Source organism: Centroberyx affinis, unplaced genomic scaffold (assembly GCF_046629955.1).
Source record: "Centroberyx affinis isolate AG114_WGS23_722 - 3 ecotype Tasmania unplaced genomic scaffold, CSIRO-AGI_Caff_v1 ptg001078l_1, whole genome shotgun sequence".
NCBI lineage: Eukaryota > Metazoa > Chordata > Actinopteri > Beryciformes > Berycidae > Centroberyx > Centroberyx affinis.
The window spans coordinates 27304-53519 of NW_027279625.1; the positions used below are offsets into that span (position 1 = coordinate 27304).

At 42.5% G+C, this 26216-nt stretch overlaps 1 protein-coding gene across 1 annotated transcript; it reads right to left on the reverse strand.

Annotated features, from left to right (window-relative positions):
- Window positions 1-12435: 12435 nt before the first annotated feature.
- Window positions 12436-25785, reverse strand: LOC139647392 (BMP/retinoic acid-inducible neural-specific protein 3-like). Its single transcript, XM_071523285.1, has 7 exons — window positions 25532-25785; window positions 22321-22523; window positions 20296-20513; window positions 18315-18420; window positions 17619-17855; window positions 14870-15092; window positions 12436-13570 (listed from the first exon to the last, which is right to left on the reverse strand). Exons 1-7 carry the CDS (start codon window positions 25783-25785, stop codon window positions 12436-12438), a joined length of 2376 nt encoding a protein of 791 aa, XP_071379386.1.
- Window positions 25786-26216: the final 431 nt, after the last annotated feature.

The window sequence follows — 26216 nt, forward strand, 5'->3', positions numbered from 1 at the left end:
TCTTGTTTTCCCAATCAATTTTCTTTCCCTGTGGAAATCCCTGGATACTTTGTATTGCGTTTGTGTTGCACCCCCACCAAGGACCACATTATCTTGCATTTCCACTGAAGAAAAATAATTGTTTTTAATACTTTGAAGTGTTTTCCACTGGGTACAGATACATACGCATATTTTTTCATATCATGTATGCTTGTTTCTATCCCTAAATATATAAAATCCAATCAGTTCAACAGTGTCCCAATCATTTGTGCTCTTTGTGTTACAATCAAAGCAAAGGTGGATACTATATTAGCCATATGCGATTTTTATATATATATTTCACTAAAGTAGGTTTTATAGATCTTTACTAAGTGCCTGCCTTCTTCTAGAGCTATTTTGTCTACTGGGATCAGTGGGTGTGATTGAAGCCTAATGGGAATGGATGATGGCTATAAGGGCACCTGTCTGAGGATGATAGCTTAAATCAGTATTCTCTCTTGCAATGAGAAGTGGAAATAGGGGCTGCAGTTAAGGCAATAGTAATGTCTATCCCCTGGTCTGTGAAATGGCTCAATCTCAGCAGCCGATCCATTGTTTGATTGTTATAAATCTTTTGGAATCACATTATCTTGGCACACCCATTACCCACGATTGTGATTCTGCTGCACTGAGAAATATAAAAAAGCAGTGTATATTTCCAAAACTTCTGCGGTGATACATATACAAAAAAGACCAATATTACTTTTTTTTTGCCATTCCCACAGGAACTATTATATCTTGGGCCTGGTGTTCTATACAAACAATTTGGCTGAATGAAAAAGATAATGCAGACATGAAAGTCAAAAAGCCATATATGGAAAATCAGTTTTAAGTGCCATTTTTCAGGCTGTACAGATAAGTGCAATGGAGACAAGGTATTATAAAAGCCATAAACTTCAGGACTTTTATATCAATCTCACATCTGATATGATCTTCATATCAGTTCGGAGGCTGGTAGCAGTCTGAATAGAGTGAATGATTATCCTCCAAGTCCACAAAGGAGATATATGCTCAGATCCTCACAGTGCTGCATGTATTAAGTGTTAACAGTTTGCAGCTGTCAGTCAAGGCAGAAACCCAAGGAATTATTCTGAATGTTAAAAAGAGCATTGCAATTACATGTGAAAAGAAGAAAAGGGAATTATATATCTCCTTTACCATTCAGTTTTGAACAAATGCACCACAGCACTTAAGCTAAAAGGGTCATTTCATAAATGAAGGTGAAGGCCACTGAAGAGATTTCTCTACCTTTCAAAGATATTTCTGTATTCTTTTCAACAAGCGCTCAGTTATTTGGATGACAATGCTCTTACTAAACTATAGGAACATTACAGCAGTAACAAAAAAGTCTTTGTCCACAGGCAGCACTAAGAATAACCATAATATAAAGTTTGTTAAGAAATCTAATATGTATAGAGTATATATAAATGTATATGCTGTTTTGTTGTTTAGAACTGTGATAAACACACTCAAACACTATATGTTTGCTTGTATAGTTATGATTCAGCTTTGATATAGAAGCAATTATGAAGATGTGCCAGTATGTCTGGGAAAAGTAATAGAATTGTTGACATAAAAGCAACAAGCATGTTGGACACAATCAATAAAAGCAAGAAGGAGCAATTTTGCACCAGATACAGTATCCAAGATGTTATTTTTCAAGGATCTCTTTGTATGTTTTCAGCATACAAAATCATAATGGACCCTTTTAATTGAATACTGAATGTTATAAAAAAAAAACATGCAACTGAATTTGATTAAAAAAAAACCCCAAAAAACAAACAATCCCAATGCCTCTCTCAGAGTCAGGAATACTGAAAGGAATTTTGGGCACCAATGAAACATGTGACACTAGCCTATGTCATTTTGACAACATAAATTTGAGTTTTGAAAATGTCTCTGAGCCCTGTAGGGACAAAAGGCTCTTAAATGATCCCCCTCCTTCCAGCCCTTGCAGCAGCCTGCGTGGAGCTGCACGAGTAAGAGTTTGGTCATTATAAAATCTTTTATCATTGTTGAGGGTCATTACCCATCTGCCATAGCAGTAATAAAACCTACACATAGTTCATCCCCCCCTGAAGTAATTCACCATGCCTTTAGTTGCCGAATTAGCATACGGTAACGGTCCTCTTGGAGGCCCAACCCAAATGCAAGCCAGTTAATTGCAGCACAGCTTAAAATGTCACTCATGAAATGTGTCTCGGAGGCTGCAGCGAGATGAAAACTCTGGAGAGGTTTAACGACCGCCGTGAAATCATTGATGTAAATGCATGTTCCTGCAACTCACTGGGGCATTGCAGCCTGGTAGGGACGGACTGCGGAGGACAAACAAGGACAGGAGGGAAGCAGAGCTCAACGCTAATGCTAATCCCCCACACCCCATCTAAGAGTTCACTTTACCCAGGAGAGCTCTCATGGCTAATCAAGACAGAAATGAAGCCTTAGCCTGTGCTGATCATGTGTAAAGAATCACTACTGAACGCCTACTATGGGTGTAACATCTTGCTAATAGAAGATAACATGTCTTGGGAGACACTGGGTCATCCTGGAAATACCTTATAACCATGATACATAGATAAGGGCAGTTTCCTGATGCAATGTGTAACTTTCAGTAGGGATGTTAATGTGACTGCTTAATTATAGGACCAATCAATGGCTACACTGAATAATGGTGATATGCAGACTAATCATAAAAGAACATCTGGTCCTTGACCCCACTGCCAAAAATAGCCAGTCATTGCCTTTATAACAATATGTATTAGTGAACGTTCATTTCAGTTCCCTATAGCCAGAAAGTAGAAATATGCCCCAATTCCTAATCTGTGGTGTTGTACTCCTATCCAGTTCCATAGAGAATTAATTGAAATAGATAGAAAGTAGTCCTGAACTGTTAGCGCTACTGTAAAACAAACCTCATTTGGATGTAAACTGCAAACAAGCATTCTCTGAGTCTGTCGACCAAGTGAATATAATAAAAAAAGCAAATTAAGAATCTTGGTTCTTTAGCTTTTAGCTTTTTTAGGACAGAGTTGATTGAACTGTAATGAGAGATAGGAGTGTCATGGCAATGGCCAAATGTTACCATTGAGGCTGTACAGGCATGAATGTGCATAACTTGTTCAGAAAAACCTCCCTTTGGTGATTAAAGAATAAAAAATGAAAGGTATTCCCTTTTATGACTGCTGATATGGACATGTTCTAGCCTTTCCACACAGTACTGCAAAGTATGGGCCGTTTTAATAGCCGTTCATGTGATGAAGTTTTGTGGCACTCATTCTCAACACTCACACAGTTTGTCATCCTACATAACACATTATTCCCTTGACTTTCATCCATCACTTTCAATACCTCAGGAGGGATGGCTACAGAAATCTTGATATGATGCCTAAGTCGCTCCATCATCTTCTAAAGGCTTTATGAGGACGATGTCTTCGGTCAGACCTGTCGCTGTCACCCTGCATGTCTTTGATGCTTTACGATCCGTGAAATAGACCCTGCAGATGTTGGTGTTTTAGGGCCGCTCCTGTCCTCTCTCTTCCTCTCTCCTTATTCTCTTCTCTTCTCTTCTCTTCTCTTCTCTTCTCTTCTCTTCTCTTCTCTTCTCTTCTCTTCTCTTCTCCTCTCCTCTCCTCGCCTCTCCTCTCCTCGCCTCGCCTCGCCTCGCCTCTCCTCTCCTCTCCTCTCCTCTCCTCTCCCCTCCCCTCCCCTGTTCTTCTTTCCTCACCTGGGTCATTTCCTTGCGGAGCTGCCAGAAGCACCAGGAGACATGCGGGCCACGATGAGGATGGCCAGTGACAGATAGAGGAGAGCCGAGGTTATCAACTCTGTCAGCCAGTCAATCCGGATGAATAACGATGCAACACAGCCAGGTTTGACCATCAGGTACACTTTCATCCCAGTATCTTTTTTTGCCTCTAATTTGTTTTCACTACCTGTCAGGTTGTCACAATTGCAACACCGTGCACTGCAGACATAGAATGAAGAAAATACTACATACATTCACTCCCTCTGGTTTTCAAAGATATTTTCTGTTCCATTGCTTGACCAAAAAAACATGTAGAACTGATACATTCTCTATATAAGACAACCAAGATATCACATTCTCTATATAAGACAACCAAGATATCACATTTATTGTGTTATGTTTGTTATATTGTGTACGCAATCTGTAGACAATGTGTGTGAGCAGCAAACCATGCATTCACCTTGTTCTGATGTTTGGCAGAAAACTGTAGGCATGAAATGAATCCATGTTTTCCTGAAGCCTCAATGTACGCATGCATGCAGATGTGACCTTCAGATTTCCGCAGCTGAATGTGAAAAATCCATTTTGCAAAGTTTTCATTTGTCCATTACGTTTCTGAGAGTTGATAATGGAATTTGCTGTGAAAAAATCAATTAGCACAGGACAGGGAATTACAACGTCCCCTGTATATGCTCTGAAATTCCAGCCGATTTGTCTCAATTTCCCCATCAAAGTCCTTTGAGCATCACTGTGATCCTATTAGTGGACCTCTCTAGGTGAAGATGACTTCATTCAGCCGTGGAGAGGGATCTGACAGCTGAGTGGGGTTTGAATAGGGGTGGGGTGCGGGTGGGTGGGTGGGGGATGTGGGTGAGGACAGAATGGGTGGAAGGATGGCAGCGGAGGGAGAGGACTGTGTAAAAGACACCTGAATTGAGAATAATGAGTCTAGAGAGGAGCAAAGACATCCCTTTCATCTTCAGCCAGACTTGAACTGCTCTTTCATCATCATCATCTGAAAAAATGTGCATGCTCATAGCATAGACGCATGTACCTCCAGGGAGCAAAGAGACATTTCACTTTCAAAGGATACTCTCCCAATTTCCTCCTTGTTACTGCTTTTCAGGTCCCACTGTGTGGAATTAGAGCGAGGAGTCATTAAAGACACAACACACACACACACACACACACACCTTGAGGAACAGAATTAGAGTGGGGGCCGGTGGCAATTATTTATCCTGAAATCAGCATCGTTATTGTGCCTGATGAATGTGTGTACAAATTAAGAGTGAGAGCTCAGAATGGCAGACTTGCGATATCAGCGGAACAAGGGTTTCTGTGGGTTTAAGGAGTTACTCATCAGGCTGACAGTCGGGGTAGCACTGCACACTTCGAGAAGTTACAATATCTTGTCAGTTTTGAAAGCTGAATTTTTCAGCCGGGGAAGTGAGTTTCATTCCTCCAGTATCTCCAAGTTCAAGTCAAGTTTATTTGTATAGCCTGTAATTGAGTGCAAACGCAGAATGCAGAAAGAGGAGAAAGGCCTACTTCCATCCCACTGCCCTTTGTGTGTTCCTCAGGTGATCTAAACCTGGGTTTTGACTGTGTGTCTGTGTGTGTGTGTGTGTCCCATCCGGCGCTGCAGAGAGCTGGTTCACTTAAGCTCACTGGCCTCGCTCAGTCCAAAAAAGCAAAAAGATGTGTCCCGACCATCTGACTGAATTTGCTGTGACCCAGTTAAGCAGCAGCAGCCCTGGCTGCACTCGCACAGACAACCTGGCTTGCCTCTGCTCAGCTCCTCCTTAATTGAAGAGACAGCTTAGTGAGATGAAGACACAACAACTTTCAAAGGGCATTTAGGTAGGGAGTTTATTTTCACTTGAGGTGAGCTTAGTCATCAGCTTAGTCATCGGCGACATGATTCACCCTCTGCCCCTCTACTCCAACAACATGAACTAAGACCTTGGACTGGACTTACAAGAACAGGCTTCCACTGCTACACCAGCTGATAATCAAATCTAATCTAAACAATCGACAAGCTACAACTTGATCCGCTTATGTATTCTGGTGGCGAGCAGCGCTTGGAGAGACGAATGGCTTGTGATTTTGAGAGATAATTACTATATCCAAGTGAGGTTTCTGAGCTGTCCTGGGATATACCCATTTCCTCTCAATAATTGGCTGCGGGATTCCAGGCTGTGAGATTACTGTTTCTCCAGTTATGGCAGCTTCTGCTATCCAACAGTCCCAATAGACCGAAAGTGCTGATTCCAAGTCCTTTTTTTAAGAGAACTTATTCTCTCTTAATCGCAAAACGGTCTCCAGATGCCTTTTTTTGTGCGAGTCAGCCCCAGTTTGATTAATGTGATAGGGGAGTGCTGGAAGTCATGTAAAAAGGCTCCCAGAGGCTGCTGCCAGGCTCGGAGGTGTCACCCCACACTGCTGAATAAATTAACAGAACTAATTGTTTGTTTATGATTTGAAATATTAATAACATGAAATATATGAAGCTGTCAGTTGAAATCACCACTGGGGACGGCTGTGGGCGGTGGCTGGTGCAGCTTCCTTCACAGCAACGGCATTTTACTGCCTTGGCACGAGGACACAAACAGCTAATATCATAAATGTTGATTAGTTAGACTTCGGTTTGATGTGTTGTGTAATTATATTATTCCCTTAAGAAGGCAAAAGTGTGTCTATTCATAATTAAAGTAGCTTATATAATATTTTTTGGAAGTTTTGGGGGGTAAACATTTGAAGGGGGAAGCTGTTAAGATGGGCCGGGTTGATATTGTAAAGTGCAGAAGGTTCTGTTAATGAGATGATGAAATACTCACAAACAGCTTGCTGCACATTGCACATCTGCTGTACTGTATGTCATTCACATAGAATAACATGGAGAACACTATTACAGTTGCACTGGCTTTTGGGCTTTCGGGCAAGTTCAAGTAGCCTTGATGATTACCACTAAGCATGATTGCGCTTCAAGGATCCTCAAGTTTCAAGCCGAGTATTCCCGGGCCTCTGATTAATGAACTATTATACATACTATGTTCTGCTGGAGAAGCACTTAGAGAAAGTATCAGAGTTTCCACAGGCAGTGGGATAATGAGAGTGGAGAGATCATCCCTGTGTGTGGGCCTTGGATATATAAACCGAGTAGCTTTGTTGCAGAATGTTGAAGTCCGGAATGACGGTGGGCCTCATCAGGATTTCGGCTCTCTGCCTCTCTAATGCTGGGAGTTTAAAGAGGATGACGCTGAATCAGGAGACTAAATCCCAACTCCCTGGTGGTGCAAACCCCAGGCAAAGTTTTGTTTACGCTGTGCTTTATCAGTAATCTGGGAAGCTTTGTAAATCCTTTGCATCTCCTCTTTCATCTCCACGCTGGCACCTTGATCCTGCCTGCGTCATTAGCTCCGCGGCAATATGAGAGACTGGGATAGAAAAAAAAAAAGCATTCTTCTGGTTGCGTTCTTGGCATTGGGGGGGGAAGAGGTATCGATGCCGCTCACTATATAAAGCCGTTATGCAAATCCCAAAGCCTCTGTTATTGTTGAGCTTTGTGAGGAAGTGATACTCAACATTATATCATGCAGCATACAGCACTCTATTAAAAATGACGTAAGCTCATGATGTTGATTATGGCTGATAGAAGAGAGCAAATGTCCAGCTGGAGCATCTAATAAGTACCTTCATTTTTTTTTGATTGCATGATGGTTCATCTTCCAGTGGAGCAAAGAAGTAATATATTGGTTTGCCGATATTGGCCTTTTATTAAATATCACATAGCAGCCGTTCAGTGTCGTCCACTGCTGATATGATGGAGGTTCATTCCCTGATCACATAAAAACTAAACGACATTTTACCTTCTTTGCACGTTTTATCCATTTAATTGTTCAATTATGCTTTTTGATTAATTCTACATTTAAATGCCTAATGTATCCCAGAGTTTCTCCTACCATTGAATAGGTGCAGTGAGTCACCCTGCTGTAAAGAGCTGCCAACCCACCTCAAAGAATTTCATTAGTCTGGGTTTCAGTGGAGAGTTTTAATGTCACATGATGGCCTAAATGCTGTTTCAGAGGCTTTTCCACCCTGACAAGAATGAAATTCTGGGGGAAACACTGAATACTTGCTATTTTTTGGCATCAAAATGGTCAACTCTTATAGATACTGAATATCAGTACAAAATGTCTTCAGTCTTCAGTCTAAAAATATCTCTATCGGCCTTCAAAAACCCATATCAGTCGACCCCAAGAGCAAAAGTGATCTATGCGATCATAAGATGCTGTTTAGAAACCCAGTCATTATTGTTGACTGATCATGTCAACATGTTTTCCCATTAGACATGCTTAGGTCTGCTTTTCTCTGGTTGTGTTGAATGTCTTGAGATGGCACAGCAGCAGAACACTGTTTAGTGGTGGGTGTGATCTCATCTGTCATGCAAGTGCGGTACTGCTGGAGTGGCGTCACATTATTTGATATCTTATCATTACTCCAATCTACATTGTACCCCTTATTACTCCTGGCAGAACATAGCCCTACTCTTAATTTTCTAAATTAACATGTCTTTATGCTAATTAAATGGGGTTTTAATAGCTCTCTCGGTAGACTGCATTTAGAGGGAAAGACAGAAAAGCTGTCTGGATATCCCCATTCCCCACCCCCATCTCTCACAGACAAAAGGTTTTCTTGTTAAATATTGATAGCATCTGCAGACATCCAATTATTCAACAAAGCAAACCGACACATTCATTTTACAACCCCGCTATTTGATGAATCTCAAGTCAAGAAAAATGATATCCGCTTTCAAAATATGTAATGCAAGAGCCTAAATTGAAACGCAGCGATCAATAACAGCAGGCTCAGTTATTTCCCTATTCCTGCGAGTCCTCTGTTTATCGTAAAAAGGGCTAAAAAGAACTGATGCTCTACAGTTAGTTTCTATGGGAGATCTCCCTCTTGGCTTTTAAAGCAAGCTGTCTGGGCTGTTCTGACGTATCGTCAGCTATTATTTCTGATGCCTCCCATGGGGTCCTCCTCTCCATAAACTCTTCCCCTTCACTGAGTCCCTGCCTCCCATCACCAGCATGCTTGTTAAACAGACACACACATTAGTCTAACTCATGTTTCCTCCGAGGCCCACAAGCCTGCCAACCCAAAGCCCCTGCTTATCACTCAGCCTCTGCCCTGTGTGTGTGTGTGTGTGTGTGTGTGTGTGTGTTAGTACATAGCTGCTTGCACACATTTATCCTCCTGCTCTGCCCTCTGCTAAACCCTCTAGAAGTATGTGTATTTTTTTTTTTTTATCCCGGCATCCTGCTCCTTAATCGCTCGGTGTGTTTGCACTGTATAGATGATTTGACCCAGAATCCAACACAAACTCTTTACTCGAATAAAAATAGAACAGGAATCTGGAAAAACAATGCTCTAATGTACACTTCATTAAAAATATTGAGGAATTTTATATTAAATATACAATAGGGTACACATTTTCAAAATGTCAAGTTTCAGTGCCAAGATGCCATGTTTGATGCATTAACTTCCAGATCAAGTGGAATTTAAAATGAAATGGCATAAAAGTATCTGCCGACATGTAAGTTCATCTAAAATTGAAGCATTCAAGTCAGGTACCTCAAAACTATCCTGAAGTATCACATAAGCCTGGTGGCCACCTAGCCACCAAGCTAATTAACTGTATGCTAATTAACTGTAAGCAGCCAAATCAAAACACCAAGCTGCATTGTACCAAACCTGCAACACTAACAAACAGGATGCATTATCAAGGCCTGCATGCTCCTGGTAAACACAAGCAGCACAGGCTATTACACAACAATTGGTAAGCCAATAAACACACTCTGAACAAACCCCTTATTGGTCCAATCAAAAGTCTGGTAATTTAACCTAATTATTTCCTCTGTATATCCTTTCTTTCCAGCCATCATGGCTGTTCCACAGTCTAGCTCTTATTTAAACATCATCTCTTGCTTGTTGCTTGCAGGCCGGCCGCTGCTCCTTTTGGAAGTATTTCCCTGCGTATAAATGTTCTCATTAATATTTCCTCTGTATTGCCATGACTTAACAAAACGGATTTTTGAAATTGCATGCAGTGAAAAGTACATTGGTCACACTGTAGATTGTCGATTTTTTCTAAGCAAGCGGAATATGCTGTTCCTCCAAAAGATTGGCTTGTCCAAGCTGAATTAATGGAGTTTTGCAGACACAAAGAGCATTGGTTTTCACATTTCAGCTATTTCTGTCTTGTCCATATGACAAAATAAGTATGTCTGTATTTCCCCAAAAAAAGTTTAGCGGGGATTCAGTTGCTTAGAGGTGTTGTTGGACACAAAAATCACACATAACATCGATCAGTTTTATACTACTTGCCTTGACAGACGTAGACGATGAATTTATGACATAAAGATTATACACATCAAAGGTAGTACTCTACTCTCAACCTTTTATTCTGGAGATAAAAATGTAGGCAAACTGAGTTTAAGTGGGTTTACTCTCCACTGCATGACTTTTTCTTTTCATGTTCAGATGATGACCCTTTTAGTGAAAAGAACTCAAAGATTTGTTCAGATGCTTTTGGGCCTTGCTGCCTTTGAGCGCTTAAATGGCCAGTAAATTTTACCCATGGGAGATGGAGAAAAGTTTGTTTACATAGGATTTTTTTTTTGTTTTGTTTTAATTGCTTTCTATCACAATATGCTAATGCGGTGATGGCTTGTTTTTTTTTTGTTTTTGTTTTTTTCAAATCAATCAAAAATCAAAACACAACCTCTCTGAAAGTGCTCAGTCCATTAACTTTTGAAAGCAATCCAATTTGGGACTATGCCTGCTAAATCAAACTGACCAAATGAACCAAGAATAAGAAAAGACTTATTCAAACTGATCTTGAGACGGAGGGCTATGTGCTCAAACTGAAAGCTGACTTTTAAGCCAGAATTTATCATATTAACAAACTCTTTCTTTCTGTCTTTTCCCTACATTAGAATCACCCCCGAGGTATGATGGACTGCTTCCAATAACATTGCCATATTTTAATCAGACCCAGATGCAGAATATTTGCTTGTTAAAAGTTTTAAAAACACACCAGATGCTCACTGTTTAACCACTGGGATTAAAAAAATACATTAAAATTATTAAAATACACAGCGCAGTTTGGTAGATCTTGGCATGTTGAACACTACTGCTACTACTGCTGCAACTACTACTGTAACATAAACTACTATAAAGTTAACATGAAGCACCAATTACAACAGCATCATAAAACAGGATAAGAAAGAGTCAAAGGAGGGTTATAAAAAAAATATCTGAAATGACATAAAGGCCAATCTGTAAAAGCATGTTTGGGCTTTTTAAGATGATTTGACTTTGCTATACTAAGCTTCTAAGGTAGGTTGCTCCTAAGGGTGCCTGATGGCAAAGGCCTGAACACCTTTAGTCTTCAATCAACACTTTGGAATGGCTATAAGTGTCTGACCAGGCTTTAGGTTGCGATCTGGCTCACAGCAGACTAAAAGACTTGTGATGTAGCCTGGGGAGCAGACACAGCTGTCTCTCTAAATTGGCCAGTATCATCAGCAACATCGTAAAATCAATGCTTAAGCTCACAGGCAACCTAAGGAAGATGCTAAAATTTGGCGATCAATGCCTTAAGCACCAGTTACAAGCTTTGTTACTACCAGCAGCTGCCTCTAAACTGGTTACACAGATTCCTTAGAGTAACACCGAGGCCGGATGCATCATACAGTACAGTGAGCCATCTAAATGACTGGAGTACAACTGTACTCACCACCTTCTCTCACAATCAACACTGCATCAACAACCTCTTCACATTCATTTTGAGCCATAGCAAGAGAGTAAATTGTGTCTCGCTTTAATCTCAGGAGAAACGTGTCTGTTGAATCTTGATGAAGCTACATCTTTGCGACAAGCTCTTTAGATGCTAGTCTAATCAAAGCCCCGTCATACTGCTAGCCTGAGGCTCGTCTGACGACAGCCCCTGGAGGATTAAAGCTGATTTCCCCTTTGGTCAGAGTCACTCTTGTGAAGCTCCAACTCTCTCCGGTGTTGGGGGGAGAGTACTATCCTTGTCATTGATACCTAGCCTAGTGTTGTGTGATGCTGGGCATGTCTCTCTGCCTCCCCAGCTCATCTATCACAGTAACTGTGAATGGCGGACAGGGACAGGGGAGGAACAGAGGAAGGCTGCTGCCAACCCTCCCTTCTCGCACTATATACTTAGTAATCTGTGCCAAGGCTTTTCCCTCAATGGAGAATGGAGACCTTGTGTTCTGTGGCTGCAGATGGGAGAAAACAACACAGCACACACCACTACAACTCTCCACAGTAAGATAGATGGTATAAGTGTAAGACAGAGTAAAGAGGGTATGACGATCATTTGAAAACAGTGTTTTGTGTAATAATGATTAAATTGTAATATTGTAATATTGTAAAAACGTTGCAATAACACAATATTAAATCATAAAACGTAATATCTGGAGTGATAAAAACATCAAATTTAATTGCACATAATGTACAACAAGGCCTTGAACAACACACACTTGACACAAATGGATCCAGCTGACAAACGACACAGGCTATGTGAGGTCAGTAGCAAGGTAACAGTACAAAACATCAAATAGGAGCCGTGCTGCCCATTAACTACAAAGTTTGTTTGCCTCGTATTCCACGTAGTTTGGTTGTCTGGCACTGAAAGCCTGCAGGGCAGTGAGTATCCTGGTCACGTCTGCACTGGACAGTTTGAGTCTGTGGCGGAGCAGACAGGCGAACAGATCCACGTGTTGAGCCCCTGGAGGCGAGAGGCGGTTGACCCTGTGCCGCAGCTCCACCAGCTGCAGCAGGGCCGAGTCCTGCGATCCCTGAGTGTACGGGTAGTCTATCTGCAGAATCAGGTCCTGGATCGCCTCCGGGTCGAAGTGCACGCTGTATCCGAACAGCTGCATGCTGTTGACCTTCATGTAGCCGATGTTGTTGGAAGGCTCCATCGCCTCCAGAGGCTCGTAGTACGCCGTGCCGTTTCTGCCTCCCCCCGCCGCTCCCCCGGAGTCCCTGACGCGGCTCCTCAGGTAGAAATGAACGGTCTCAAAAAAGCTCTTCCACCTGTTTCCTAGAGTCAACGTCCAGTTGTAGCAGTCCAAGGGGATATCCAGCTTGGTCCTCTCCCAGTCGGGGTAGCCGTGCTGGCCTATGGGCATGGTCCAGCTCTCTGAGTGGCTGCCCCCGAAGGGATTCACAAACAGAGACAAGGCCGGCTCCAGAGTGCTGTTTTTGGTGAGGCAAACCTGGAGGGCCAACCCGAGCAGCATGTGAACGCGGTTGGACTTGACTCGGTTGCTCTTGAGCGTGAGCAGCATCCTTTTCCTCCAGGACGGGTCGAACCAGGCGTTCAGACGCACGTCGTTGCTGACGAACACGGCCTGCAGAGTGATGCGCGGGTCTCGCCGCTGGAGCAGGTAGCGCAGCTCCAGGTCCTGCAGGTCTCGGTCGCTCTCCAGGCCCAGGTAGGGGTCGGTGGGGTCGGGCACGGCGGGCCGGCAGGTCCCCTGGGTCAGGGTGAAGCCGGGGTTACAGCCGGAGCAGCGTGTCCGGTTCTCTGCGGAACAGGAGGCGCAGCGCGGACCCTCGCCCACGGAGCAGGGGATCAGGCCCTGGCAGGGGGGGTGGTGGTAGGGGCAGGAGCAGCTGCGGCTTGCGTCACTGTACACACCGATCTGGTTGTTCTCACTGCAGTATAGGATGGAAAGGATGTAGCTTATCCAGTAGTGCAGAGGCCTGGGACAGAAACAACAGTTAGTCACTTCAGGTTTTCAGATACCACACTGCCATACTGGTGGATACGACAAATCCAATTTATTGTTTGTCACTTTTCTTTCGGGGATATGTTTTTTGATTATGCAATGAATGAAACAATTTTTTGTCCAATAAGATTCCTAATGCATTTTCCAAAAAATACCTGTTATTATGAGCGCAGCAAAAACTAATTTTTATTTTATGCCAAGCTCATAGGCTCAGCTGTTGTTGCACAAGCCAAATCAGATCAAAATGAACATTTTAATCTAGTGAATTCCCCTTGAGTGGCGCAGATGGGTGGTGATGGGTGAGCCAAACACACACACACACACACACACACACACACACATACACAGAACCAGACACAGTCACACAAGTAAATGCATTAACTCTCTCTCTCTCCCTCTCTCGCTTGATTACTCTCTTATATCTCTATCTTCTCCTCCTCTTCTTTATAAAAATGGCACACTAACAATGCATTGGGAATACAATTACAGGGTAAAAATAAGCAAAAAAGCACAATATATGAGCGACAGATATTGTTTTATGGGAACATGAAGAGAAAAAAGACTTATCTAGTAGTTGTAAACCTCTATCAAATTCTGTTTTTACGAGCAGGAGTGGTGTGATAAAGAAGTGTAATTGGATTGTGGACTGAGGAGGCAGAGCCTGCATGTGACTGCTGAGCTGATGGATTGTGTCATTTGGTTAATTTCCTTGCTAGAAATAGCTATCAAAATAGAGCGTTCATGGGAGAGGCATAAATCTGACTTAAGTTATGATCATAGTGGCCTCTGATAGGCTGGTGAAATAATTAAGAGTCCAGGTGGGAATGCTGCTGAAACAGCAGCCATAACAATAAAGAAAACGATAAAGATAGATATATCCAAACAGTCGTGTATTACTGGCCCACAGCAGTCGAAATCCCTGGATGTGGCACCGTTGAAGAAACTGGATTGTTAGATGCAGCATTGATTGCAATGCAGTTTACACCTGCGGGGCGATCACGGTGAAATGTGTCTGTTGGGCCAGACTCTCCTCATCCCATTTGTCTTTTCCCCGGCGGAACAGAGAGACCGCCTTGCTCCCGTCAGCACTTCTCACCTCACTCCGCAACTACTTCTCCTCAAGTGCCTCCTAATAAGTGCCTTCTCGCTCCACTGCTTTCTCCCACTGCCTGGTGCATAAATCATTTTCATAATTATAAGTTTTGGGGAGCACCTTGGGTTAACAGGCTCCAGTATAAATATCCCTCCTTCCTGTTCTTGCCTTGCTGCTTACCTCTCCCTCTGCAGGACTATTTTGGGCTGCTTTCGGCACCTCTTGCTGAGGCTGAAGAGCTTGTTAGCGGTGCGGCGAGCCTTGGTGAATAGCTGGTTGCTGCTGGTCTCCAGCTGCCGGTAGCGCTGGAGCAGGTTGGCATCCGTCCTCCACAAGTGCTCGACGACAGATGTGTTTACAGCGTAATGGGTTGGCAGTTTCCCAACAAAGCTTTGGAACTCCTCTGGTAGGAAGAAGAACATGAATAAGTAAACTCTGCCTTTGGCTAGGAGCCACAGGGTAACGATATCCAAAAATCTGTCTACTCCTCACTGTTTGTCCCAGAAAAGCAAACAGCTCAAGAGGGGAATAAACAGTCACAACATGCCAAGAAACCATGTTTTGTTATTGTGATTGTTTTTTTTGCGCTGCTGATCTCATCAGCATGTCAGAGAACAAACTTCTTCCATATTTCTGTTTCTGTCAAGAGATCCCATATGTTAATCACCACCTGTTGGCAGCATGCACCTTCAAAGGAGCTATTCTCTAATTAGAAATGAGTGACACTGAGAGTGCAAAATGCTGTTCCTGCTTTAAACAATGTGAAAGCAAGGCAGGTTGCAGTAGTAGCTATAATCATTTTTATCAAAATATAACAAAAAAAAAAGTCATGTTTTAGAAAAGTTCCTTTTGATTTGTTGCACAAGAAAAGTTTCTCAAGCATGATACACCTTGCATCTCTCCGCTCATTGTTAAAAATGATTTGCATATTGGTGCACATGACAGCGTTGCCTCAGACTGCCTGCGTTCTCTTTCACTGTCTCTTTTTTTACTCAAGAACAAGAACCAGAACCACTCAGTGTCAAGACCACTGGAGTCTGTGTTAAAGGTGCTATGTGTATTTTTAACCATCAACATATCACTGTCAAATTAATTGTGATACCTTGGTATGATTACTGCAAACAAATAAAACCATGGTGGAGATGATTGTTAGCCTCCATCTCACACTAGTGGTATTGTTAGTGCTGTTGGTGTTTCTCAAAAATAAGACATTTCTAATACAGTACACCCTGTTGCTTCCTGTCACAAAGAGGATTTTTGCTTCTTTGACCGCTTTCTCTTTGTCTTTTTTTTGAAGAGGATAAACATCTTGGTAGTGATTTTTCCATCAGACTTTCACTCATTCCACCATCTGCCATTGTGAGAAACTCTCAAGTCAAGTCAAATTTGTTTGTATGGGCCTTTATCACAGTCTCGAAGGGCTTCACAATAAATGAAAACAACACCCCCAACCTTAGACCTTCACTGAGAACAAGGAAAAACTCCCACTATAACCTCATTAGGAAAGAAAATGGAAGAAACCTTGGGAACGGCCCGCAGAGAGGCAAACAAAGACTAAATGTTGATGATAAAATGAACAGAAGCAAAATACACTGAATAAACAGACTAAGAATGCTTGGGTGAACACCCGGCTCTTTTCTCCAGTTTTTTGTGCTGGAAGGACAGCAGCCCTCTTCTTGTTTTGTGTTGTAAAGCAATCCAGCAGATTTCAGTGGCACACAGTGTGAACTGCAGTATAAAGGCCAGTAGAGGCTGCCAGTCTTCTCATCAATGGCCTTGTTTGTTTATGGTAATTATACTGCTGTCTCAAAATGAATGCAGTAAAGAGTTATTAGGAGCATGAATCGTTTGTACATGGCATTTTTTGCAGAACACAGTGCTTAAAGGGGAATTGCTGTATGCACAGAGGCCTAAGAGGCAGTACAGCAGAAGTCAGCAATGGGAATGGGAGTGGGAGCAGGAATGAGTCAGCTTCACGTTGATGCGCTGCACATCCACATACCAGGATCTAGCTCTGTGATTTGTAACTGATTTGAACTGCAGTGAAGTCAACACATTAATTAAATATTTTGTTCAGCGATTCTCTTAGTTACAACGCTGTGTCACCACAGCACTTTGGTGTTAAGAGGTCGAGTTTGTAAAGTCAACATAGTTTCACTCACTCCGGTCATGCAAACCCCTCCAGCCCTCCACCGGAGCAGCACACTTGATGTTAAATTGCTACATGTGGCGCCTTTAAATAGCAAACATGTCCATTCCCAATGCAAACAAAAGCAATATAACAAAATGTAATCCCCATGTAAACAAAAACTCCACAACCAAAAAACAAAAAGGTGGATTGTAATCTTTTTTTTCATTATCATATTGACTGAAACAAACAGAAGACGGAAGGTTGGTTTTATTCCAGAAGCCATAAGACTTGTGAATAGTAAATGTAAAAGGAATGGTCTTCTGACACAGCATATAGACTGATAAATGCACTCGCACTTTCCTCTGGACCGGACAGAATTGGATAGTATTTATTATGTTGTGACCTAGCCATTTTTTTTTATCTGTCTATATTATATCTTGTCTTCTTCTTGTCTATATGTGTGTGAATGATAGTATATTGTGGTCTCTTGTTTATGAAATCACTGCTTTGAATTGCGGGATTGATTGAGGGATGAATAAAGTATTTTGAATTGATTGACAGACCTCTTGATTCAGGATCTGACAGGATTTGATACCCAAGCGTAGGTACTGAATGTATTTAGAACAGAAGAAATAAATGTGTTTTTGTTGTATATTTCTTGAGTAAAAAAAAACAACCTGTATCTTGAGTTAGAGTGTTATGAGAAAAAAAATTGTGTACACTATTCACAGCTGACATGTTCAGCAGAGCCCTGTCTTGTCCACTGAGGATCACAGTGAATTGAAAACACTGACTCACCAGATTCCTCAAACTCCTGGTTGGTGAGGGTCCAGGCCTCTCTGACGCGCAGCAGGTTGTTTTGCAGAGCGTCCAGGTCAGCGTGAGGACAGTTGCACTGAGGGAAGCGCGGGCTGCACTGACACCAGCAGTCGCTGTCCCGGCACACGAAGCGGCCTTCAGATTTACAGCCAATGTAGTTGAGGGCGGCCTGAATGAAGTGGCTCTGCAGGTAGGCCGGCAGGATGACCTGCAGTCCTGTGGGAGATGATATACAGGACGTATAGGCTGAGTCACAATAATAATGATAACAATACAGGAGTCACAATAATAATGATGATAGCCCTTATACACACATATCTAAGACTAATTCTGGCTGTCCCCTGGTACTGATAATCACTTACAAGCTTTTGTTGTTTTGTTGAAATCCACATCTAAAATAAATCATGCAAACTATGCTGATGTGGAGCCTGGTAATATGATTTTTCCACCTCATTCTTGGTTGTAATACAACACTAGGTTTACCAGGAATCTGGTTTTTTTTTTTGTAACAATCCCCCGCTTTTTTTAAACGTCTTCAGCAGCATTGAGTCAATAAAGGAGGTCGATAAAGGAAGTGCTCGGTATCACAAGAGCAGACTATGCCTAAGAGAGACGGGAGACGCAGCTAGATGTCGGCTGCACTTCTGTCAGGTGTGTATTTGAGGTAGATTTTACCTTGCAGCTGAACCTTGTTTTCTGGACTGTGAACCAGGACGGAGCTGACTGTGTCCAGATTGTCATAGTTGCTGCATCCGAGGGGCCCGGTTCTGGTTTCGGTCACCTGCCAGCAAGGAAAAAACATGTTAAGATTTTGTCTGGTGGTTGTTTCTGTTTTGTCATTTCTCTGTGTAAGATTAAGTTATCAATATGTATCAATACATGTATGCAGGTGGACATAGTTGTGACATAATCATACCAGATGGGTGTTCAGATGTTTTCTTTTCCCATATCATATACAGAAAACAAGGACAAAAACAAAAAGGGACAATCTATCAATCATAAATCAATCATTGTGATAAAAGTTTCATACTAGGTTCACATTTCTTGCACATATTGACTAATTTTGCTCTGTGTATTTGGAAAAAGAAAATCAAAAGAAGATAAATGCACACTCATCAAAGGTGTTTTATGCCTTAGTTGTTTTTTTTTTTTAATTGATGAGTCACTCTCAAGCAACACTGAAAAGGTCTGCAATTAGAAAGCCTTCACTCCTCAGACAGAATACTTTGGTTTGATCTGAGAGAAGAAATCAACTTCTCTGCAACTCAAAAACTTAGAACTGATTCATTGATTTAGAAACTGATTTATTAACCTTGATGTTAAAGTTAGAATGTCTAAAACATTTGGAAAATACTCATAACTTCTATTAGCATAAGTTTATGCTCAAAAACCTCCCTACCATTTCTCATTGAAACCCCATTGCCATATGTGTTCTAATGAATGATCATATATAACAGGTGCTGCTTTACATCTCTCATAAACTACGGCATTCATCTCTCTCCCTCTTTCTCTTGCTCTGATCTTCAATCTGTCTTGACTCCACACACACTGCAAAGTGGTAAATGAATGGAAGTCAGCTTGCCTGGAAATTAATGGAATGATATCGCCAATCCATCATGCTGATGCATAACCGTAGGAACACATTCTCGTTTCAGGGGGGCACTTGTCTTCATCAATGGCTACTCACTATAGCATCTACGTTTGCCCCTCAGGCTGATTAATGTGTACACTCTAATAGCCACTTCAGATGATAAAATGGATGAGTGCTGTTTTATAGTACAGGACATGCAACTGCTGCTCTGTTCTGCTTCTTCACTCTCCTCATTACAAAACGCTGTTAAAGTTTGCTGCTGATAAAACAAGGAGGGTCGATTCCATTTTCAGAGCAACTTCACAGACATAGAAACTCTGCTTTTATAGCATTTGTTTTACCCTCTCGCTACTGATGTTATAAGAATTCATTGTAGAGCCTGATGCAAATCAAATGAAATGTTCATTCCCACTTCACTGTTCACATTAGCTTTTTCATGATAATACACAGCACAGTGAAGAGATAAGATGAGAGACAGATGTAACAGCCTTGCTGCCCCACCAGAGGTGAATTTTCTCTTGTTTTGTAAATATGTATTTGTTCTTAATCCTACCTGATGAAATAAAAGCGTTGCCTGAGCTGGTGTTGAAACGCAAACATTGGCTTGTACATGCTATCTGCACAAACTGATCAAAAATAACTTTACATGATGTGTTTGCTGTATGTGCTGGTCATGCACTGTATTAAACATGGTATGAGTCACACAAAGAGAAAATCAAAGCCAAAAAAAAAAAGCGAAAAATCTGCATGGCTGTAAACTAGCACCACTGATCCAAACCTCTCTTCCCTACCTGTACAGCTGAAAACATTTTGCTTGCCTAGACTGAATATGATAATAACCCATCTGCGCAGGTTCAATACCTTCACTTGGCCCAGTTGGCCCAGGCCCAAAACCGAGCCGGTCCAACTCGACATCGCTGGCAGTGCCCCAGCACACTGTAAGAGCTGGAGGCTAACAAACCAGAAGCTGGGGGAACGACACAGTTGCCTAGAGGCAGCAAGTACACAGTGTTTCATCTCCCAACAGGCTGCGGTGCATTTACAGCTCCCCTGACCTGCACATACCCGTATGGCGGTGGATGCGATCTGGAGGTGGTGGAGCCTGCGCAGGGTAGTCTCTCTGTCAGTGAAGTAGGAGGCAGCCAGCTGGTGGAGGGCCTCCAGGGTCACCGGGCCAGTGCTATTTAAGTTACTGTAGCTGCTGCTGCTGGCCTCGGCCCCCGAGGAAGAAGACTCCTGGCTGAGCTTCCTTTTGTCCACAAATATCGTCAAAGACTCCTCCCCTGGTGACAGTCAGGCGGAGGGAAGAAGAGCTTCATTAGCCCTGACAGAGCGGCACTAATCACTGTTCATTAGCATCTTTTCACATCGGTTGGAAAAACGCAGTAGTGATTAAGTGCTGAAGGGGGACTGATGGTTTTTCTTGAGCAAATGCATAGACCAGGGCTCTGTATCTGTCAAAATCCTCAGGAATAGAGAGCTATTTTAAGATCATTGATGAGGTTCCCTTGATTATCTTTATAAGCATTTATTAGCTAATAATTACATGAATAGCAAAACTGATATTAGAACAGCACTGCTTCTCTGGGAGACATTAATAAATGAGTAGTCCTGGAAACACTCTTCTTTGTAACAGGTTACAACTATTACATGGCCAATATGAAGAGCAGTCAGGAGCAACCAAACTACCACACTGAGAGGTTTTAAGACTCTTACATACAATATTAAAGGAAAAATCCACCCTTGGTACACTGATATATATCATCAGTGTGTGCTGTTCACTGCATTCTAGTAGTTAAATTGTGATGAAGCCTTGTAATTTATTTTTTCTTGTACCCACTTTTCCTCAACCTGCCTCGCCTACTTCTACCTCAGTTAGTGATTTCCTACATTTCCCAGAATGCCTTTCGACAACACCAAAAGAACAGGCGTGAACTTGTTACATTCAGACTGGGTTATACGTCTAGATAGAGAGAGCAATAGCGTTAGCATTAGCGTAGTAACCGTGCATTTAGATTGCAAGGAACACCACCATCAAGTAATTTTTCAAGCATTCAAGTAATTTTATTTCTGTTTATTTTCGATTAATGCTACCTAATTAGCACTTGCCAGGCTTCTATGTTAATCTGTTCACATGATGTAACGTTATGAAAGGTAATACCAAAGCAGTAAAAATACATGATATGCCTGTTCAAAACTTCGCAGCTGCATGAGACCGCTGAACAGATGCTATCGAGCCTCTGGCATCGCCTACAATCACTCAGAATAGAGCGGCCCGTCAGCCAAGTTGCTCGCAGTGTGAGCGCACGGTAAGAGCGAGAGAGCGAGAGTTTTTCAGCTGAGAAAAAGTGAGAGTTGCACCCCTCACTCAAAACGCAACATGTCCTGTGGCTGCATTGCATTCTGGTCTATTGAGGCTACTGTCAGTGGAGAAATTGGTCTCTCTGCCTCTTCTATGATGGATTTCTTCCTGTGTGATTTTTGCAAAATGGTGAGTCTAGAAAGCCCCTTGCTCTTCAATTCTGAGAAAACTGACGACACCAAAACCTTATGTTTACTGTTGATGTTTGAGCCAATTATCTGTGGCAATACGAAAAATACACAGAAATCCAAGCTACATTGCCAATAGCTGTTTTTTAACAGTGTTTGTGGGTGGATTGTATCTTTAAAAATGTTACATACACCTAACAAACTAACACTTTTACTATCTGCTCATCAAATTACTTTCTCATAATGACTAATTGAAGCAACAGAACATAAGCCAAAGGCTTATATTAAGACGATAGCATGGTAACATTGGGGAAGCTCCCATTAGGGGACTGTGCTGTTTTGATGTAGGCTGAATAAAAACATTGTCCTTGTTTCCATTGCCACCTCCAATTTCTTTTCCGTATGTCTAAGTCAGAGTGATCTGATCTTTTTTTTGCTGCCAAAAAAAGAAAAAAAAACACTCATTTCATTTTTATAGGCTTTGTTGTTTAGAAAGAAACAGACGGTAAAATTGGTGTCCCATATGCTGAAAAAAAAACTCACATTAGAGATGGCTGTTTGAATAAGGCTCGCTTTGAAGCTCACTGTAATCTACTGTACCTCCCAGAGTGGCAGAGAGGAGGAAGTGGGTTCCATATTTCTTGATTATGCTCTCTGTTATCATCTGGAGGCTCGGCCGCCTCCCCAGCTGCCGGATGGTGTGCATGAAGTCGGGGTCGAGGGGCAGAGCCAGGCCGCCGCTGCCGCCAAAGCTGTCCCGCTTCTCTACCGCCAAACTGTTGACCTTCCATCGACCAAACTCCCTGGAAACACACGCACACACACACACACACACATTTGTTCACTTGGTTGAGACCTTTAGTGGTGAATAACGCCCTGGGCTGCTGTTTAACAAGCTGCGTTGACAGCAGTGGATTAGTTGAATGTGGGTAGTTACAAGCATGCAGAATTTCAGATAAATAGATTCAGGCGCACATACACTATATAGCACACACACACACACACACACACACACACACACACACACACTCATTGTTAACACATTAAAAGGCTGTGAAGTTGTATCCCTTGAGGACATCGAATCATACAGTGCAGATGTAGAACAAAACTTCAACATCCAAGTGTTAACAAGAGAAGGTTGAAGAGAAGAGAAGTTGCACTTTTCACTGGGAGGTTATCAGTTACATAAAGTACAAGCATAACTATGTGTAAAACACAACTTGGTGTAAAGCGATGCTGTAACTCCATGGAAAGGAAGAAAACCAAAACAAACTTCCGAAGGTTTCCAAAGGTCTAACTTTATTTCCCACGTCATCAGTCGCCATCAGTTTGTTCATCAGCTGTCGAAACTCGTGCCCTTTTGACACGTCACAACCAACTGGGAGCCACTGCTAGAAAGACACTATTCTCTCTCTCCCTCTCCTCTCTCTCTCTCTCTCTCCCTGTCTCTCCCTCCTTCCATACCATCAGTCAATGTCTAACTCTCCCACAGCGCTGCCTGCTGCGCTGTGTGCCTCTCTCTCCTCATGGGAGGCAATCAAATCACTGCCACGAGAAAACGATCGGCAGAGAAATAATTGGCGAATCAGGACAGTGTTGAGTGTGTCATTACGGCCAATCATCATAACGAGGGACAGGCAGAGTGTGTCTCCCTGGTGGACAGATGGGCATTATAGATCCGGCCCGGGGTTCAGCCTCCAGCTAAGTCACTAGCATGCACATATGGCAAACTGGTTGCTGTAGAGAAATGCTCTGGCATGCATACATGTCTAACCTGTAGGCATATCTACTGTAAACAATCAACAGTGATGAAATTACCTCCTTGAGGGGGAAAGAAACTATCAAAGGGAGAGACGCGGGGAGCAAAGCGAAATGATGCTGCATGACTGTCGGCATCCTGATGTTCAGCATGGTGGCGTTGCTGCTTTTTCATTTACATGTCAGAAGTACTGTGTGATAATGTAGCCCCCTTAAGCTATTTTAGAACACGTAATCAAAATATGTAGGCCTACTGTACGCAGCACTGTGGGGACTGTGTAAAAATACAGCTGTGACATATTTCTAGGAAAAAACATAAACAACATATTTCCTCCTGAGACTACAGCTACAAGACAGCGATCAAATAAAAGGCCAAATTAGGCAGCTGCACTGGAAACGGCTATTAATTTTAACAGTATTCCACCTTGTTTTACTTTCCTGTCAGGGATGATTTTGTTAGAGTTTTTTTTTTCCGAAGGGTGGGTGTCTCATTTAGAAATTAAACTCTCCAAATAGACTTAAGATTAGAAATGTTGAAGGTTGCAGGTTCGACTTCCTATAGGCTGAAAGGCCTGCAAGTGGTGAGACGTCACCATGCAAATAAAGATGGTGGCCTCCCTTGACAGTCCTTCATCCCAAAGTGCCACGTGCTGCCAGTGTTTACTCCACCTCCTCCTTATTTATGTTTAGATGCTTTTCACAAGAGCTTTAAAAAAAGTAGTGACCTCAAACCAGGGGATCATCTTTATGCACCAGGTCCATTGAAAAAAATGCTGGTTTCACTAACTGAGATAAAACACTACAGCCTGCCACCTGAAAAAGAGATGCAACAAGATTGCTGAGCTGTGATAGTGACCTCCCTCCATTTATACACTTAGACACATACTGTAAAGCATTATTCCCCTTTGGTAAAACATTTTCAGTGTCCGCTGCACAGAAGGCACACAATCCTGGGGATGGAGCTTTGACAGTTCATTTAACCTAAATCCTAAATATCATGACTAACAGAAAATTGTAGGGGAAAAAAAAGCCTCAGCAAGGATTTCATAACACTACCTAAGCAAGTGAATCATTTTTTCCATTTCAAGGTCTCAGACGCTGTCAGGCATTCATTCACCTGTATTAAGCTATGCAGAAATGTTGGAAGAGAATAGTGAGCCAATGTCAATAAGTGTACTATAAAGACTGTAGGTACAGTGTCTGAACCCCTGATGAAACCAGGAACTGAAATGTGATCCTGCAAAGCATCAATGTAGAGCCAATAGATCCAGTACAGCAACAAGGCAGGTCTGGGTGGATGGCACACAATCGTCCCACAATCCTAGGAAATCTGAACCCCTGGAAAGATGTGACACTGGCCGCACACTACCACAGGATTATAAGAATGTGGTAAGTGTATATTGCCCTCTTGTAGGGGTTATTTTGAAACATCAGCACGAACAGAATTGTCTGCACTCACAAGACAAAAGCCAAACACTGAAAAAAGCCTCATAAAGTAAGACTATGATGCCCTTTGCACAGATCCAAATCTGTGAGATGCTGGTCAACTGCAGGGAAAAAACACACCCAACGAGGAATAATTGTTTGCGTGTTTGCCACACACTCAGACAAATTCAGATGACTGATCTGTTTTTATTCATAATTCATAAGTAGAAACATAAGAGAAGCGAAGGATGCGTTCATCGCTGCTTCCCCGGCTTCATCAGGTCACTAATAGTGCAGGTGCGATGAAGGTAATCAACCATGTGACCATGTCATGTGACCAGCTGCATAGTCCATTTGATACTAAATACCGTACAATAAATTCAACCACTATAGGCAACTATCAGCCTAATATTTTGCCATTGAAACAAGCTTGTTTATTTCATTATGGCAAACAAGCCTGTTACTGAGCGAGCCTTACAGTTTGCAGACTTTTGGAGATAATTGCGTCATTCCCACGAAATTTTGGGGTAGAGTGCATCTACACGCACGCACGCACGCACCCTCTCTCTCTTTCTCTCTCTCACACACACACACACACACACAGACCAGCTTCCCCACCCCGGCTCACCTGTAGATCTTGTATCTGGTGCTGAAGCCCTGCTGGTATCTCTCCGCAGCCTCTGTGAACTCCAGAGACTGGTGGAAAGGCCCTTTATCGGACAGCAGCCAGCCCAGGGAGCCGGGCGCGCCCTCGCTGGGTCCGGCAGCGGCTCCAGCTCCAGCTCGGGGCCCGGTCCAGCAGCAGCAGCTGAGCCAGAGGCTGAGAGCCGCCCCCTCCCATAGCAGAGACAGCCGCCTAAGACTGATTCCCTGACGGCTCATGCTTCACCCAGAGACACCTCATTCTCTCCAAACTAGGAGGGTGACAGACCAGTAAGACATTTTTACACATTTTAGGACTTAAAGAATCGTGTCGGTCAGGATTGAGGGAAACTAGCCTACTTTTAACCAAAAGAACGGGGGGATTTACTTCATTTAGTAGGCTATTCCTACATGTTTGATTCATGAATTCAAGCCAGTATGCGTGTTTTGAATACCTGAGTCAAACATTTTTTTTCCCCACTTGGATAATACATAATCAAATGTTTTAGTATATAAAATATGTTACTGAAGGGAAAGCCACTTACCTGATTTTGCAATAGGGACCAAACGATGCGTTTCAAAACTGATTGAACTCCTCTGGTCCTGTAGGGTGCTGTAAATGAAACCTCGCACGTCCAATGCTCCGGGATAGTGGCAAAAATCACAAATTC